This window comes from Chrysochloris asiatica, unplaced genomic scaffold (genome assembly GCF_000296735.1).
Source record: "Chrysochloris asiatica unplaced genomic scaffold, ChrAsi1.0 scaffold00031, whole genome shotgun sequence".
Lineage (NCBI taxonomy): Eukaryota > Metazoa > Chordata > Mammalia > Afrosoricida > Chrysochloridae > Chrysochloris > Chrysochloris asiatica.
The window spans coordinates 21,740,169-21,758,041 of NW_006408549.1; the positions used below are offsets into that span (position 1 = coordinate 21,740,169).

General features: G+C 38.8%; 1 protein-coding gene across 2 annotated transcripts in view; it reads right to left on the reverse strand.

Moving 5' to 3' along the window:
- The window catches only part of E2F5 (E2F transcription factor 5, p130-binding), a 38,015-nt gene that overhangs the window by 6,035 nt on the left and 14,107 nt on the right, over positions 1–17,873 (reverse strand). For both annotated transcript variants that reach the window (XM_006859242.1, XM_006859241.1), the window contains exons 2-6: positions 12,196–12,305; positions 9,570–9,731; positions 7,886–7,929; positions 6,161–6,225; positions 1,820–2,087 (exon numbers count right to left, since the gene is read on the reverse strand). In XM_006859242.1, the coding sequence (XP_006859304.1) occupies positions 1,820–2,087; positions 6,161–6,225; positions 7,886–7,929; positions 9,570–9,731; positions 12,196–12,305 (649 nt within the window). The remainder of the gene's footprint in view (positions 1–1,819; positions 2,088–6,160; positions 6,226–7,885; positions 7,930–9,569; positions 9,732–12,195; positions 12,306–17,873) is intronic.

Genomic DNA, 17,873 nt, shown 5'->3' on the forward strand with positions numbered 1-17,873 from the left:
GTGTCTAAGACATACCAATAAAGCCAACCTGTTATTTTTTTCTTGTCCCAATTAAATTATAAGCTTTTAGAAGACTGCACCTTCTACTGTACATTCCCATGACCTGCGTCTGTCATCGTTGTTAAGTGCAGTCAAGTGAATTCCGACTCATAGCTATCCTGTATAGGGTTTTCTATAACTGCAAGGAAAGCGGTTAAAACACTCAAGGAGTGGCTGGTGTGTTTGAACCGCCGTCCTTGAAGTTCAAACTAATCTTGTGGTTGAGTGCTTAGCCTACAGCACCACACCAGGACTCACAACATAGAAATATTATGGGGGAAGTAAAAAAGGGAGTGGCTCTGTATGATAAGCACTGGACTGCATGCCACAAGTCCCCCAGCCACTCTGCAGTAAAAGACAAGGCTTTCTGCTCCTACAAAGATTTACAGCCTCAGAAACCCTATACAGGATCGCTCTGAGTTGGAACCGACTCAATGGCACTTAACATCAAAACAGGGAAGAACATGTAGGAGAATAAATGAAAATATTTTTTGTCCTGTTAGATCTTTTCAACATCACTTGTCACAACTGTTTACTCCCTGAGTGGTAAGTTCATGCTGCATTCCAGTAAGACACATCCCAGAGTAAAAACATAGAACTGGATAATGTGTGATATAGTTTTTAATTATCTGCCATATTACATCTAGAGTGACATGGCTAATTCATCTTTCCATCAATCACTGAGGGAATACACGGGCCCTAAATTTGGAATCAATAAGTTGCTAAATACATGCCTAATCAGAGTCCCATTGTGGTGCTCTGGGATAAAGCACTAAACTGTAAGGTTGAATAACAAGGTTGGCTGTTCAATCTCACCAGCCACTCCTTGAAACCCTATACAAGGTTGTTATGAGTCAAAATCACTCAGTGACACTTAACACCAACAATAAATACCTAGCCACCTTTAATGAAAAAGACTAACAAGGGCATTTTTATAAATTTAGGATATGTGTACCCTAATCTTAATGCCCTGTGTTTAATGTTTTAGCTTTTTATCATTTGATAGATGAAATCATTTAGGAAGGCAAGATTCCCACTTATCAACTCTATGAAACAACTAACTAAATAGACGGTGTAACCCTAAAGAATATAGAGAAACATGGCGCATAAGCCACTGTGCTTTACACTAGGTTTGATTCTTCTTAAAGGTAGTTAGTTAGAATACATTCAAATAGTAGAACCCAGACTTACTAAGAGGATTAAGAAAAAAAGAAAAAGAAGCCTAATAAACTTAATGACATATGTAAATAATAAACACAGAAGAAAAAAGGAAAAAAATTCAGCTTACACTAAGTGAGCATTTCTCAAGGAGCCATGAAGGACTCCCCCTCTTTATTCATTCCACTAGTTAACACCTACCTACTCTGGCTTCAGTAATTCCTTTGGCTTTCATTAAGGAAAGGGTTCTAGTTTTGTTTTTTCCTTAAGGAGGTTAACATTACTGACAATGGAAAACAGCGAACGCTGGTCCATAAAGATCTTTCCTCCCTCTACAGTCATCATTCTAGACACAATATATAGGATCTGATTATATATTGCTGTGAATTATGTTTGTTTATGTATATTTGACTTATGAAAAAAATCTGTAGTAATATAGGCTAGGAATGGCTTTTAAACTTTCCTCATAACAGAGGAGATCCTAAATTAATATTTGCTGACTACATTAATCTTACTCTTTTGCTTCCTGAATTACATATTACAAAAAAAAAAAAATTGTCACAACTGATAAATTCAGAAACTCAACCAACCATCTGGTTTAAAACAAAGGTTCCAAGCCCACCTGAAGCTATGTCTGTAACTGGAGTCTGCTGAAGGTTTTGGCTTCTTTCGGAGACATGTTGCTCAGGCTGATTCTGAGTTGCGGTGTTGAGTTTCTGTGGAGTCACGGGAGTCAAGGGCTGACTGGAGGGCTGTGTGATGTCATCAGGTGGAGGAACAGGAAACACCACAGGCTTCGAGGAACTGGACTCTTTATTTATAAGTAGCACATGGATGGGTCCTGAATGACTCTTTAGGTTGATCTGGTATTTCTTTTGTCCATTCTGGCCCTTAAAAGTTATTGGGTATAAAAAAATAAGTATTATTATTTCCAGCTACCTTAAATCTTAGTATTACATTAAAAATAAGGCATACAAAGTTATTCAGGACTAATTAAATTAACATAGCAAAATGAATTCACTGAGTCAAAACACTAGAGACCAAAGACAGACTAGGGTATTGAGGGTCTTGGTGCAGCGCAGTTGGATAATATGCGCTGGACCACAAGTTGGTTTGAACTGCATGGTCGGTGGTTCAAGCTCAACAGCCACTCCTTGGAAACTCTACAGGGTAGCTATGAGTTGTTGTTAGGTTCCATTGAGTTGGACTCATACCAACCCTATGCACAACAGAACAAAACACTGCCTGATCCTGGGACAACCTCACAAAATTGTTGCCACGCGTGGACCCATTGATACTGACACTTTGACAATCCATCTCTCAGGGATCCTCCTCTCCACCTTCCCAAACATGGTATGATTCTCCAGCGACTGGTCCCTCCTGACAACATGTCCGAAGTTTGAGAAACGAAGTTTGGCCATCCTGGACTCCAAGGAGCACTCTGGCTGCACTTCTTCCAACACAGATCTGTTGGTTCTTTTGGTAGCCCGTGGCACTTTCAATATTCTCTTCCAACACCATAACTCAAAAGCATCAATTTTTCTACGGTCTTCCTTATTCACTGTCCAGCTTACACAGGCATATGAGGTTATTGAAAATACCATAGCTTGGCTCAGGTGCACCTTAGTCCTCAAGCTGACATCTTTGCTTTTCAACACTTTAAAAAGGTCTTTGTGCCACAGATTTGCCTAATGCCAATATGTCGTCTAATTTCTTGACTGCTGCTTTCATGAGTGTTGATAGTTGATCCCAAAAGAATGAAGTCCTTGACAACTTCAATCTTTTCTCCATTGATAAGAATGCTGTTTATTGGTCCAGTGGTGAGGATTTTTGTTTTCTTTACATTGAGACATAATCCATACCAAAGCCTGTGCTCTTTGATCTTCATCAATAAATACTTTAAAAATAAGTCCTCTTCATTTTCAGCAAGCAAGGTTGTATCATCTGCATATTGCAGGTTGTTAATGAATCTTCCTCCAATTCTGATGCCACATTTTCTTCATAGAACCCAGCTTCTCGTATTACCTGCTCAGCATACAAGTTAAGTAAGTATGGTGAAAGAATACAACCCTGTTGTACACCTTTCTTAATTTTAAACCATTCAGGGTTCCCATGCTCTGTTCGAACAATTGCCTCTTGGTCCAGGTACAGATTCCTCATGAGCACAATTAAGTGTTCAGGAATACTGGATACTTCGCAATGTTGCCCAAAGCTTGTCATGATCCACACAATCAAAAGCCTTTGTGTAGTCAATAAAGCAAAGGTAAACAACTTTCTGATATTCTCTGCTTTCAGCCAAGATCCATCTGATGTCAGCAATGATATCCCTCATTCCATAGCCTCTTCTGAATCTAGCATGAACCTTTGGAAGTTCTCTGTCGATGTATGCTTGCAGCTGTTTCTGTATTATCTTTAGTAAAACTTTACTCGCATGGGATATCAAAGACATTGTCCTATGATTTCCGCATTTTGTTAAGTCATTTCTCTTTGGAATGGGCACAAATGTGGACCTCTTCCAATCACTCGGCCAGATAGTTGTCTTCCAAATTTCTTGGCATAAATGAGTGAGTGCCTCCAGTACCACCTCATTTTCTTGAAAGATTTTAATTTTTATTCCATCAATTCCTGGTGCCTTGTTCTTTGCCAATTCCTTCAATGCACCTTGGACTTCTTCCTTCAGTATCATTGGCTCTTGATCATATACTACCTCTTGAAATGGTTGAATATCAACCATTTCCTTTTGGTACAGTGACTCGGTGTATTCCTTCCATCTTCTTTTGATGCTTTCTGCATCATTCAATAATTTGCCCAGAGAATCCTTCAATAAGGAAAGTTGAGGCTTGAATTTTTTCTTCAGCTCCCCAAGCTTGAGAAATGCTAAGTGTGTTCTTCTCAGTCCAGATGTTTGCACATTTTATTGTAATATTTATCTTCTCAAGCTGACCATTGAAATTTTCTGTTCAGCTCTTGCATCTTCTCATTTCTTCCATTTGCTTTAGCATCTCTATGCTGGAGAGCAAGTTTCAGTGTCTCTTCTGACATGCATCTTCATCTTTTCCTTCTTTCTTGTATTCGTAATGACTTTTGTTCTTGATGTCTTCCCACAACTCTTCTGAATGCATGAACATCAATATCTTAGGCAGTAGTGAGCTGATATGGACTGGTATTGGCCATTTTGAATCTGACAACCAATTAATACCACTATTACTCAAATTTACACACCAACAACTACAGCCAGTGAGGTTGAAATATAAGAATTCTACTAACTTCTTCAATCTGAAATTGATCAAACATGCAGTAAAGATGTACTGATCATTACTGGTGACTGGTATGCAAAGGTTGGGGACAAAGAGGAAGGATGAGTAGTTGGAAAATACGCCCTTGATGAGAGAAATGATATTGGAGATTACATGATAGAATTCTGCAAAATCAATGATTTGTTCATTTCAAATACGTTCTTTAATCAGCATCAGAGACAATTATACACGTGGACCTCACTAGCTGGAATACACAGAAATCAAATTGACTACATCTGCGGAAACAGATAATGAAAAAGCTCTAAATCATCAGTCAAAACAAGGCCAAGGGTAGATTGTGGAACAGACACCATAGATTGCTTATATGCAATATTCAAACTGAAGTTGAAGAAAATGAAAACAAGTCCACGAGAGCCAAAATATGACCTTGAATATATCTCACCTGAATTTAGAGATCATCTGAAGAACAGATTTGATACATTAAAAAACAAAGTACCTGCCCCTAAAAGGTAAGCTTTTCCTAAATGCAGATCATCAAAAGCTCTCAGTTGTTGAATACTGGCAACCATCCATTTCTGCTGTGTTTAGTACTCAGCAATGCTCCAAGCATTCTCTGTACGTTTGGCCTCTATGCCCTTAAGCTGGCTCTCATGAGTGTCATTATCTGAGGAAGCTGACTTAATCAATGATTCTACCATAAGTTAAAACTTTTCATTTGATTTCACCTACAGAAATATATGTATATACATCCATGTCAAAAGAGTAATTTCTATCTTGAGGCTTTAGAATCCAGTAATATATATGCCTAAATCCAAACTTCTAGAATAGGTGAGGGAGAAGATAATAGTCTTTGGTCGATTATAGTTTCAATTTATTTTTAAAAATTTGAATCTGAAAACTAAAATCATTAAAGTTTACACATAGCCTACAGTCAGTAAACATTTTTGACTAAAGAATCCAGAAATGCTTTTTAAAAGACCCAATTTAAAGTAATCTAACACGTTGATACAGACATATCTCATTTTATTTCACTTTGCTGACGTTTTTTTACAAATTGAAGTTTTGTGGCAACCCTGTTTTGAGTAAGTCTGTCATCACCAAGTTTTGAACAGTATGTCTCACTTTAAGTCTCTTGTGTCATATTTTGGTAATTCTCATAATATTTCAAACTTTTTCAAATGCTATTGTACACTGATAAACTACAACGTAGTAGAAAGAGAACTTTTACATGTACTAGGAAACCAAAAAAAATTCATTTAACTTGCTTTATTCTGACATTGGATTTATTGTGGTAGTCTGGATCCCAGATATCACAAACTCTCAATATTTCAGAGGTATGCCTGTATTTAAATTATAATTAAATTAAAATACAATTGAATTTTCATTATCAGCTAAAAATTTCAAATCAGTTAAAACTCCATTTTAACAGATTTTTCAGGTTTATTGATTACATCATCAATCATTCCTTGATAACTTCTAGCTCAAATAAGTGAAATTTAAAAATAAATGATTAAGTCACTTCCCCTATAATTTTTTGTAACATTAAAGAAATTTAAATTCAAACGTAAGTATTTTCAGATCAATAACGTGAAAGCCAGAACTCTGAAATGTTACACACAATGAGCTCATTTTCAGGGGAAAAATAATATATTTGTCCTCCTGAGACAGGTCAGTTCTCCCCTCTTCTACAAAAGTTCCTTACATACCATTTCTGGAATAGGGACCTCCAGCTGAGTACCAGAAGGTGCCTGAATGGCCAAAAGTGTATCACCTAGGTAAAAACAAAAAATATATCCAAAGTTGAAAATTTTAGAAACTACTATTGACCATGGAATATAGGGGTCAGAGTGTGGGCTCTGGAGGGCAGAAATTTGAATCCCAGGACCATGGGCTTCAGTTTTTAATTCAGTAAATGGGGGAATTTAATGGCATAGGTTTGTTTTGAGGGTTAAATGAGATACGATATATATATATATATATCAGTAGTTCTTAGTAGTGTTGTTGTAAGCTATTAACTTAATTTTGACTCATAACAATGCCATAAGACAGAGCAGAGTTGCCCCATAGAGTTTCACAGGTTGAAAATCTTTATAGGTGCACACTGCCATGTTTCCTGCCATTCCACCCCAACCTGAGGAGCAGCTGGTGGGTTCGAACCACCCACTTTGACTAACAGCTGAACTTTCAACCTCAACATTAGCTTTATTATTCTAACAAATATAGCTCCAATTACTTAGACAGCTTCAGTCTGGCTTAAGGCTAAGACTCTTAATTTCTTTATTACTTTAATTAAAATGACTAACATTGTTTACTTGAAATACCTAACTACTTAATAAGCTAGGAATAATAGAGACTGGGTCTGATAAAGTGAAATCTTGAGTTTTAAGTAAACTTATTTTTGAAGCAAAATTTATAAAAGTCCACTGAGTTTCAGATTAACAAAACTTTCCCAAAACATTCTTAGATCAGGTGACATGGCAAAGGAGAGCAATAAGGCCTCATATGAAGAGCTTCAAAAAGTTCATGGAAAATGTAAATAAAAAGTAATGGACTTTGTTCGTGAACTTCTTGAAGTCAGGGTGCTTGAGAGAATTTTTTTGTATGTGTGTAATACACAAGGTTGTCCTTCTAATAGGGCATGAATGATACAATATAAATGAATATGCAAAATTTCATTTTCTTGTTATAATACTGGGTATAAAATTCCTTCTCTTTTTATTCATCAGTGCATTCTATGGGCATTTCAAGGGAGATGAGGGAGGAACAGATTAACAATCATTTCCTGAATTACAAAATGGGTTGATGTAACTCTTTGGATTCCATTTGTGACCCATACACTTGCATCATATAGTTGCTGGACCAGTAATTGATGGGGACCATGTTCTAGCTCAAGTTCTGTTACTGACTCTTATGACTTTGATCCTCAAGGTTGGTGATTCAAGCCCAGCAGCTGCTCTCAGACACTCTGTACAGGGTCACTATGAGTTGGAATGAACTTGATGGCACTTAACAACAACAACTTTCCTTCAAGGTTATACTGTAAGATAAGCACTGGAATTCTAATTGCAAGGTTGGCAGTTCAAGCCCACCAACCACTCTGAAGGAGAAAGATAAGGCTTTCTGCGCCTATAAAGACTTACAGCCTCAGAAACTCTACACAGGGCTGCTATGAGTTGGAATCAACTAGATGGCATTGGGAATGGGAATTGGAGCTTTCCTCCAGATCACACACATCTTGTACGTATGAATGGAGGCAAATGTAAACGCTGTGAAAAGTGGTGACTGTCATGAAAACAAACCTGAAAGTTTACACAACTCTGTACACCACGACTACTGAAAATGGCAAAAGTGTTAGTTCATGGAGAATTTTTAATCACTCTACATTAAATAAGTTGATCGGGGAAGACTGTAAGTTTACTAACGGTACTTACCATTAAAGCAATTACAGATGTCTTCATGAGTTACATAGGAAAACGTACTGTCATAGAAAGTTAAGGAACAGAATTTAAATCAAGGTCTAGGCATTTAAATTGGAGTCCTGGTATGGTGCTGCGGGTTAATGTGCTGGACTGCAATGTCGGTTTTAACTGCAAAGTTAGCGGTTCAAGCTCACCCACCATTCCTCAGAAACCCTATACAGGGTCACTGTGAGTTAGAACCACCTCAACAGCACTTAACAACAACAACATGTATTTAAATTAAGGTGACAAATCTTAAGGCCAAAATGCATCAAAAGACTAAATGCATGAAGGGGGTATCACACACAGATTAAAAAGAACAGAACTCTTCACTTTGAAAGGCAGAAATGGTCTGCTATACTTTGCTCTGAGAAGAAGCCACTTCTGATTTCTGAGGCAGCGGAGGACTCTGGGGGAGAGAGGACAAACAGGAAACATTCCTCGTGGAGGCAGTAGTTTCCTTGAGAAGAAGCAGTGGTGGCCGTGGTGGTGTTCCAACTCATAGCGACCCTACATAGGATTTTCAAGGCTGTTAAGTTTTTACAGGAGCAGAAAGCCTCATATTTCTCCAGAGGAACGGCTGGTAGTTTCAAACTGCTGACCATGAGGTTAGCAGCCCAACTCGTAACCACTAGGAGCTCCTTTTGAGGAGGAGTAGGGATAGGGAAAGGAAGACTACCTGTAGTAGTGGAGAGCAACCTTATACGCCACATCCCCACACTGAGACTATTTTTGGTGATTTGGGGGAATTGGAAGCGAGATTCCACAGAATACAGCTTGAGAACACACATTGTTAACAAACTGCTACAGAGCTGATTCGCAGAAAGGAAATGATAAGTGAGATTCTGTATTGTTCACCAAGTCTGAAGCAATATTTGAAATGTTACATACACTTAATTAAAGGTTTCCAAAACAGTACTGGTAAGTTCATAAATCAAGAGAACTACAAGTATCTAAGATAAGTATCAGGATTCCTGATGTAGTGTGTAGGATAAGCACTGGACTGATAACTGCAATGTCAGCAGTTCAAATACACCAGCTGCTCTTGGAAACCCTAAACAGGGTTGCTATGAGTTGGAATCAAGTCAATGGGACTTAATAGTAACAAGACAAATGGAATACTTCACACTGTTTCCCCTCTAGTATAATATGAAACGTACACAAGCCTTGGACCCACCCTTGCAATTGGTACTATCTTTGGGTTAATATTAGGCAGAAAGTATTGTGGACCCGTGGCATTTCATTTTCAAACCAAAATCCGTTTTGCAAAACACTGAGAACTGCTTAATTTTTATTGCTTAGAAAAATGAACAAATATGCCTCTGTTAACTGTAAGCGCACTTAACAGTGTGGTTTCTAATATTTCCAGATCCTCTAAGCATACTTTTGGATAGCATACTGCAATCCAATCAATGGGTAGACAGAGTAGATGAATGTTTTTTCTTATCTCCATGGCAATGGGAGTAACATATAACTTAAAAAGCTAAAAAAAATAATAATAATGCCAGTATAAATTATTAGAATGTTACAAAATTCAAATGTTATATTTACTGTTTAAAAACTTACCACTAACATACAGAAACTGACCTTCAAACTGGAAAAGAGGATTCTGTAAGTGTGTCTTTTACAAGTGTGTATAACTCATTGAAAAGGATATCTATTGTTAATGGAGTCGTCCATCACATTTTTGATGCTCTGCTGTAGCCACAACTTCTGCTGATCAAGTTCTCTTTCCTTCAATTCTAGATCTTCAATTTCAGCTTTTAGATACCTTAATCTATCGATGACTTCTTTAGTATTACAGCCAGCACCTACACCTCTTAAAAACATATAAGAATTAATATTAATATCCCCAAGGAATCTTCACATCAAGTATCATTCCCTTCCATTCTGTATACAGGGTTGATAGGGATGGGCAACTTACACATTGGCTACCTAAAATGTGGGGCTATAAAGGCACGAAGTGACTGGCTTACAAGTTTTCAAGAGGGAGTTTAGTTTCAGAGGGTGTGGGGAAAGATAGAATCCCCGCTGAATAGTATTCATCTTGTGTAGAAGGGTCTGGTGGAAAGAGATGGTTCAATAGTGAGTAATTGTTATCATGACTAATTGTAATTGTCACAACTGTAAAGGTAGAAGTTTTGTAGCAAAAAGAATAGTTACTCTTACAGTCCAGGAACAGAGGACCCTGGGACCATCAAGGGAGACGAGCATGAGCAGAAATATGGGACCTTATCCAGAGAAGCAGCGACGCCAGAGATGGAGGCAGAGTTGAGAACATGGAGAGATAGAGCAGCTGAGGACTCTAAACTTATGGGAAGAGACCAGCTGTGTGCTGGCAGCCAGGCTTGCAGAATGAGCCCTTTGGTTGTTTAAATGATTATATATTCCTTAGTGTTTTTGTGTAAATCCCCCCAAAAAGAAATAGGGAATAGAAGCAAATACTGCTGAATGATGATGCATGGAGGAGATTGTAATAACTGCAATGAAATGATGAGTATAAAACTGATGTTCTCCCATGTAACTATCACTCAATTCACAGTAAAAACTTGAAAAAAAGAAAGAATTAACATGCCCAGTATCAGATCCAGGTTAACATAAACTTAATTTTTATTGTAGTAATATTTGTTACGAATTTCAAGACAAAATCTTTATACTATCCCCTAAAAATCCAGTATTCAAATCATTAAAAAATGTAAACACAACGCAGAACATACTTGCTTAGAAAATTTATTGACAAGAACAATCAAATTATAAAAATTCTCAGTATGTTCTACAATGGGTTTTAATGAGTTTTTGTCATGTTCAAGGCCAGGCTGGTGACTGAGACAGTAAGAGGGGGTAAAAGTGAAATTGTCATACTTGGCATTCTTATGATGCAGACTGAGATACTAGTATAATAAACTACAACTTTTAAATATTTTGTTATAATTTCATGAAAAAACAAAACCTGTAATTATCAAAGGGTCCAAATATGAAGAACAAAATTATTATCTGATTGTCATAGTTAAACATTAAACCACACAATAGTTAACAAATGACAACATAAATTGGAATCAAACCACTTGTGTATAAAACAGTTCCTGTTTTCAAGTATAGTAGTAGGGCTCCTGGTATGGTCCTATAGGACCAGCATAGACTTCTAACCACAAAGTCGGAAGTTCAAACCTACCAGTTGCTCTTCGGAAACAGGGTCACTGGGAGTCGAAACCAATGGCACTTAATAACAACAAACTAACAACATTCTAGTTAGGGAGATAAAAGACATAGGTAGGTACTAATAGGACTATAAAATGGAGCAACCACTGTAGAAAATGGTATGGAGCTTTCTCAAAAAGATGTAAATAAAAATACGGTATGACCCAGCAATTCTTTTACTTGGTATATATCCTCAAGAAATAAGAGCTGTAACACAGCTAGACATATGCGCATCCATATTCATTGCAGAAGTATTCACAATAGCAAAAAGATGGAGACTGCTTAAATGTCCATCAACAGAAGAACGTTTATATAAACTTTGGTACATACACACAATGGAATAACTAAGAATGTGCAAAAGCATCTCACAACATGGATGAACCTGGAGGATGTTAAGATGAGTGAAATAAGTAATAAATTGGACAAATATTACATGAAACCAATGTTGTAAAAAGTTAAGATCTTCTTGCGAAATGAAACATTCTATGATGCTGCAGGGTGGGTGGATAGTTGTTGTTAAGTGCCGTTGAGTCAATTCTGACCCATAGCGATCCTATATAGGGTTTACAAGGAGCAGCTAGCTGGTGAGCTTGAACCGCTGATCTTGTGGTTCAAACTAACTTTACAGTACAGCGCATTAACCCACAGCGCCACAGGAAAAAACTTAAGTGAATAGAGGTAAATACTGTTAACTGACGGTACACAGAGTGGACTGTAATCATAGTAATGACACAAAGTCTGTGCTGGAAACCTCTCAATTCACAATAAAAAGTTAAAGAAAAAAGATTTAAGTAGAGAGGGATTAATAAACATAAAGATGTGTGCAGTGGAGCCAAATGAATAGCTTAAGGGAAAAAGTAATATTAGAACTTTACAGATATAAAACACAACAAGGGAGAGCAAGGAACAATCCCAAAATGAGGATGAAATACACATATGGAGGCCGAGGTAAGTCCAGAGAAAAGTGAGGTGTGGCAGAGGGCTGAAGTAAAGAATTTGGGAATGTTAAAAAGGTCAGATTTTACACTGAGCACTGAGAAGAAAAAAATAGGTGTTTTTTTAAAAGGACATTGATTGTAACTTACTTCCACTGGATGCTGTTTTTTGACTTTTTTTCAATCAGATCAATTCCTTCTAAGACATTGGTGATATCATAAATTCTTCTTTTTTGCCTCACAGCCAAAGTATCTGCAGCCTGTTTTTATTTTTAAAAGAACAATGAAATAAAGGACAATTCATATTTTAAACTCAAAAGAGTTGATTTCTAAATTCACAGCATGAGCGCCCAATCCCAAATTTAATCCAGACAGTTGCTTGGGAACAAAGCTGGGTATGTTCAAAGCATCTCCCAAACATTGCAATTACCAATGAAATGATTCCATTTAAGAGCTAACACATGTTGGAATGGAAAATAAAAATGCAAGAGGTCATGACACAAAGCTTTCAAAAATAAATGAACATAATAAAAAAACTGGAAAACCCTAAGGAAGGGACACTAAATGGTCTATCCCTGTCACTTCGTATCTTATTTCTATGTTCACAAACTCTCCTAAAAACCACCTCAATTATTTCTTGAAATGTTAAAACAATTTTATCTAATCAAATTGGGGCAGGGAAGTAATTAAGTCAAGATGATTGGGGGAGGGGAAAGTCTGAATTGTAAACACACTTTCAATTTCTGGCAGTAAAATGTATTTTTAAATTAAAGCAAAATCCAAGGAAAGACTCATACAATCCTAAATTATAAGAAATCAAAATCTATAGCACAAGGTTGTGGTAAAAATTAAATATATATGTAAACTTAGTGGCTGGTGGTGGTTATGTGCCATGGAGTCGGTTCCAACTCATAGCGACCCTGTACGGGGTTTCCGAAGCTATAAATCTGTACGGGAGCAGAATGCTTCATCTTTCTCCTGCGGAACACAGCTGGTAGTTTTGAGTTGCTGACCTTGCGGTTCGCAGCCCGATTCGTAACCACTACACTAGTAGTTTCATTCATATTGTGGTCTGGTTTATGTAAAACATGTTCTCGTACCTAAACCGATGAGCTGTTGCTATGATACTGAATGCTTTTGTGTGTGAATACATTCATGTTAGATACAATCAATAAAATTACATGTTATCACATGTTATGAATGAATTCAGGAATGCTTTGATTTTCTGACTAATTTCTGACATTTGTTCCCTAAGAGAACAATCAGAACCTTAGGAAATGTTATCCTACAGCAGTGTTCCAGAACAGAATAGACAACAGTCTGTCTTGAATGTTGAACCTTTTTCAAAACACAAAATTCATGTCCCTACTGGTAAAGAGGGACTCCTACTGAGGCGTTGTAGGGTCGGTGGTTAAATTCTACCAGTTGCTCCTTGGAAACCCTATAAAGGGTCGCTATGAGTCGGAACTCACTCAGCTGCACTAAGAGCAACAACTGATAAAGAGATAAATAGATCACTTTTTAGTATATGATCTGAGTTTAAAAGAACAGAATTTAGCTTCAGATCATGTTTATCAGCTCCCCCAGGGAATCACAACTTTTTAGATTCTGTAAAGGCAGTTGTTGTTAAGTGCTGCTGAGTCGGTTCCAACCCATAATGACCCTGTCCAGGGAGCTCAAGGAGCGGCTAGTGGGCTTGAACAGCCAACCCTACAGACTTTGCAGATCAAACCAACTTTGCAGTCCAGTAACTCCTATTTAAGTCCCACCCAGTACAGCATACTGACTGAAATCTGAACCTCCCTTTCTCTGGCAGCAAGTGCAACAAGACAGCTGCTGGTCACTTCACAGGCATTTGGAATCTTAAGGGAAGTGTCAATTCTATCAATTAACTTTTTGCGCTGCTAGAAAAACCAGATGACTCTCATCCACTCACTCACAGCTCTCTTTCAGTACAGGGACTCTTGCCTCCGTGGGCCAGTAGAGTAAGTATGATGTGACAAGAACCAGATAGGGAGGATCATTTAAATCCCCAACTTTGACTTAGCACTGTGTCTTCTAGAAAATGGAGTGTAGCGCTAGGGATGCTTCACTGTTTCACCTGTTTTCATTCATTGGTTTATCCACCTTCATAGCATTTCTGTTTTTGAGCATGAAGCTGTTTTCATGGAGAGCAACAATCTACTGCAAAGTGAACTGTAAAAAACTGAAGGTAAGGACCCCTCTCTCACTTTCCTCAGAAGAGGGCCTGCCTTTTGAGAAGCAGCCCAGAGAACGCCAAGCCTCAGCTCTGCATTATCGGTATCTATGTACTCACACACAAAAGATTTTCAGTACCATAGCAACAGCTCACCGGTTTTGGTGTGAGAACATGTTTATATGAAGCAGACCACAAGAGCTCTCTGAGGTCATTTGGCAAGGATCCATGATTTAACTTTCTGCTCAAACTTTTCAGAGAAAAAGTATATTGTTTATATTTATTACTGCTTAGCAATCAGAGTATTTACCCAGTTTCTAAAACTAAACATTATTTCTTAAATACTTTTAAACATTCTATAAACATAAACGACCAGTGCATACACGTATCAGCCAACAAGGATCTCCAGGCAGATTTGATTTTAGCAGCTGTGCTGTATTATTCTTCAGACGTTAGGTCTGGAGTCAGGCACACTGAGATCCAGTCCCAGCTCTACCACTTCCTGTATCTTCAGTGGGTTTTTGCAGCTCACTAAGCCTCATTTCCTTTACATCAAATATACTGAAAAGGGGTATTGTGGGATTAAACTGGATAATCTTAGCACCATGTCTGCTGCATGTTGTTGTTGTTAAGTGCTGTTGAGTAGGTTCTGATCCAAAGCGACCCTATATATATAGGGTTTCCAAGCAGTCGATGGTGAGCTTGAACCACCAACCTTGCAGTTCAAACCAACTTTGCAGTCCAGTACATTAAGCCACAGTGCAATGTCTGCAGCACAGAAAATACTTAAATGCTGGCTAGTGATAAATATCATTACCATCAGACACAGGTTGAAATAAGGAGTAAGATTTAGAGTGCACAGACTAGCCTTAGATGCTGACAGGGCATACTGATAACTGAAGTCTGAAGAGTATTGGGTACAGAAGCAGGAAGGTTAGTTAGCGAGAAAGAACAAGTTGCCTTTTGATTGCTTCTTACTTTTTCAATGAAAGGAAGAGGGCTGCTAATGGCAGTGCAAAATATGCAAACAGCCCTATTCTGGCCCTGTTAAGTCTGAAAACCAAAGCAACCCCACTGCCGTTAAGTAACAGGGATCCCAAGAGACAAGTAGAACTGCTCCATGGGGTTTCCAAGGCTGTAAATCTTTACAGAAGCAGACTGTCATCTTCTTTCCACCAAGTGGCTGCTAGGTTCGAACTCCTGGCCCTTCAGTTAGCAGCCAAGCACTGAACCACTGCATCATCAGAGCTCCTCCCTGTTAAGTCTTGCTGTTGTTGTTGTTAGGTGACATCAAGTGGGTTCTGACTCACTGTGGCCCTGTGCAGGTAACAACAGATTGAAACACTGCCCAGTCCTGCGTCTCTTCAATCATTGCTAGGTAAGAGTCCATTGTAGCCACCACTGTGTCAGGGTATCTCACTGAGGGTCTACTTCTTTTTCACTGTTAAGTCTGGCAGGATGTGTGTGTTGAGTCGGTTCCGACTCACGGTGACCCTGTACACTGTTTCTGAAGCTGTAAATCTTGACAGGAACAGAAAGCTTCATCTTTGTCTCGCAGAACACATGGTGAACTCAAATAGCTGACCGTGAAGTTAGCAGCCCAACGTGAACTCACTAAGGCTCCATGCTGTTAAATATGGGGATGTAAGAAATGGTTATGTGCCATGGACTCAGTTTCAACTCATAGCGACCCTGCATACAGTTTCCGAAGCTGTAAGTCTTTACCGGGGAGCAGAAAGCCTCATCTTTCTCCCATGGAGCAGCTGGTAGATTCAAACTGCTGACCTTGAGGTTATCAGTCCAACGTGTAACCCACACCACCACCAGGGCTCCTTCCTGCTAAATCTAGTGGTCATTAATTTAAAGAAAGGCCCAACAGCATAACTGTGTATTTTTCTCCAGTTGTGAAGAACTATCTGACCGGGGATTAGATAAGAGAATAAAATAAAGTCAGCAACCACAGTACTCTACATTTGCTATCTGAAGTTGTAGACACATTCAAGCATCTAATTTACCTTAAAAGGCTACATTTACCTAACAAGATTTGACCTATATAACCATACAAAGCCCAAAAGCCAAACCCACTGCCATTGAGGGGATTCTGACTCCCAGAGGCCCTGTAGGACACAGTAGAACTGCTCCATGCTGGTGGTGCCATGGAGTCGGTGCCGACTCACAACAACCCTGCCTGTGTACAGTTTCCAAGTCTGTAAATCTTTATAGGAGCAGAAAGCCTCACCTTTTTCCTGCGGAGCAGCTGGTAGATTTGAACTTCTGACCTTTCTCGCTTAGCAGCCCAGCTCATAGCCATTATGCTGTCAGCGTTCCTTAAAACTACCCCAATAAGGTTTCCACATTTCTCTCAACATCTTACTCCTTCGGAACAGCTAATGGGTTTGCACTACCAGCTTTTGAGCTGAGTGTTAACCACTCTAGTTCCTTATATAACCATACAAGAAGCACCTAACTGTACCACACCCAACTCAGTACAGACAAACAAAAATAATCTCTGGGGGGATGAAAACTATCTTCTAACACTATGATATTTCACCAAGTACAAAGTGATAGCTATAGGCTAAACAAAATGAAAACATATGCTTCTTTTAAGAGATGGAGAGAGCAAGTAAACCAGGAGAACTGACCAGGTGAACAAAGGTGAAATGTAAGCAATTAAGGCGCTGTAGGACTCACCTGGCCCCACCCCTGCACTTACACAAAGAAGTCAATTAAAATGCAGGGTTAACTGTGGAAAGGAAAAGAAAATTTGGTGTAGTTTTATTTGAGTTAGGATTAGTTGCAGCTTGTTTGTTCAGGGATGTTCTTCCGATGGAGCATGATGTTGCATTCAAAAGGGCTGACACCAAAACCATAACTATAGCAAACAGCTTGTCTTTCAGGTTCTCCATTTGCAAAGAACTCCTTTACTCCACCATTCCCACAACAGTCCATATCTGTGTACTGAAAAATTTCTGAAGTTCCATTTGCTTCAGAAACTACCACCACCGTAAAGAGGGCCAAAATCCAAAAATCAAAAATGTAAAATCAAAACACATAAAATAAAAGCTGCACACACATGCAGAAACAACAGGCTCCTGACGCGTGGTGGAAGGGCCTCGGGTCTACCGACAGTGTTGCTACTAGCTGCCGTTGAGTCCACTCCAACTCATGGTGACCCCACGTGAGAAGGAGCAAAACTGTTTCATAGACTTGTCTTGGCTGGAATATTTAATGAGGAGTCCTGGTGTGGCACTGTACTTTAATGTGCTGGACTGCAAGGTCGGTTTCAACCGTAAGGTTGGCGGTTCAAGCTCACCAGTCACTCCTTGGAAACCCTATACTGGGTCACTATAAGTCAAAACCAACTCGATGGCACTTCACAACAACAAAAATATTTAATGAAAGCAGATGTTGTTGTCAGGTGCCATCAAGTCGGAACCGATTCATAGCGACCCCATGCACAGCAGAACAAAACAATGTCCGATCCTGGGCCAACCTCACTACCACTGCCACACTTGAATCCATCAATGATGCCACCTGGCTGATCCATTTCGTTGGGGGTCTTCCTCTTTTTCTCTGACCCTCCACCCTACCCAGCATGACATCCTTCTCCAACGATTGTTTCCTCCAGACA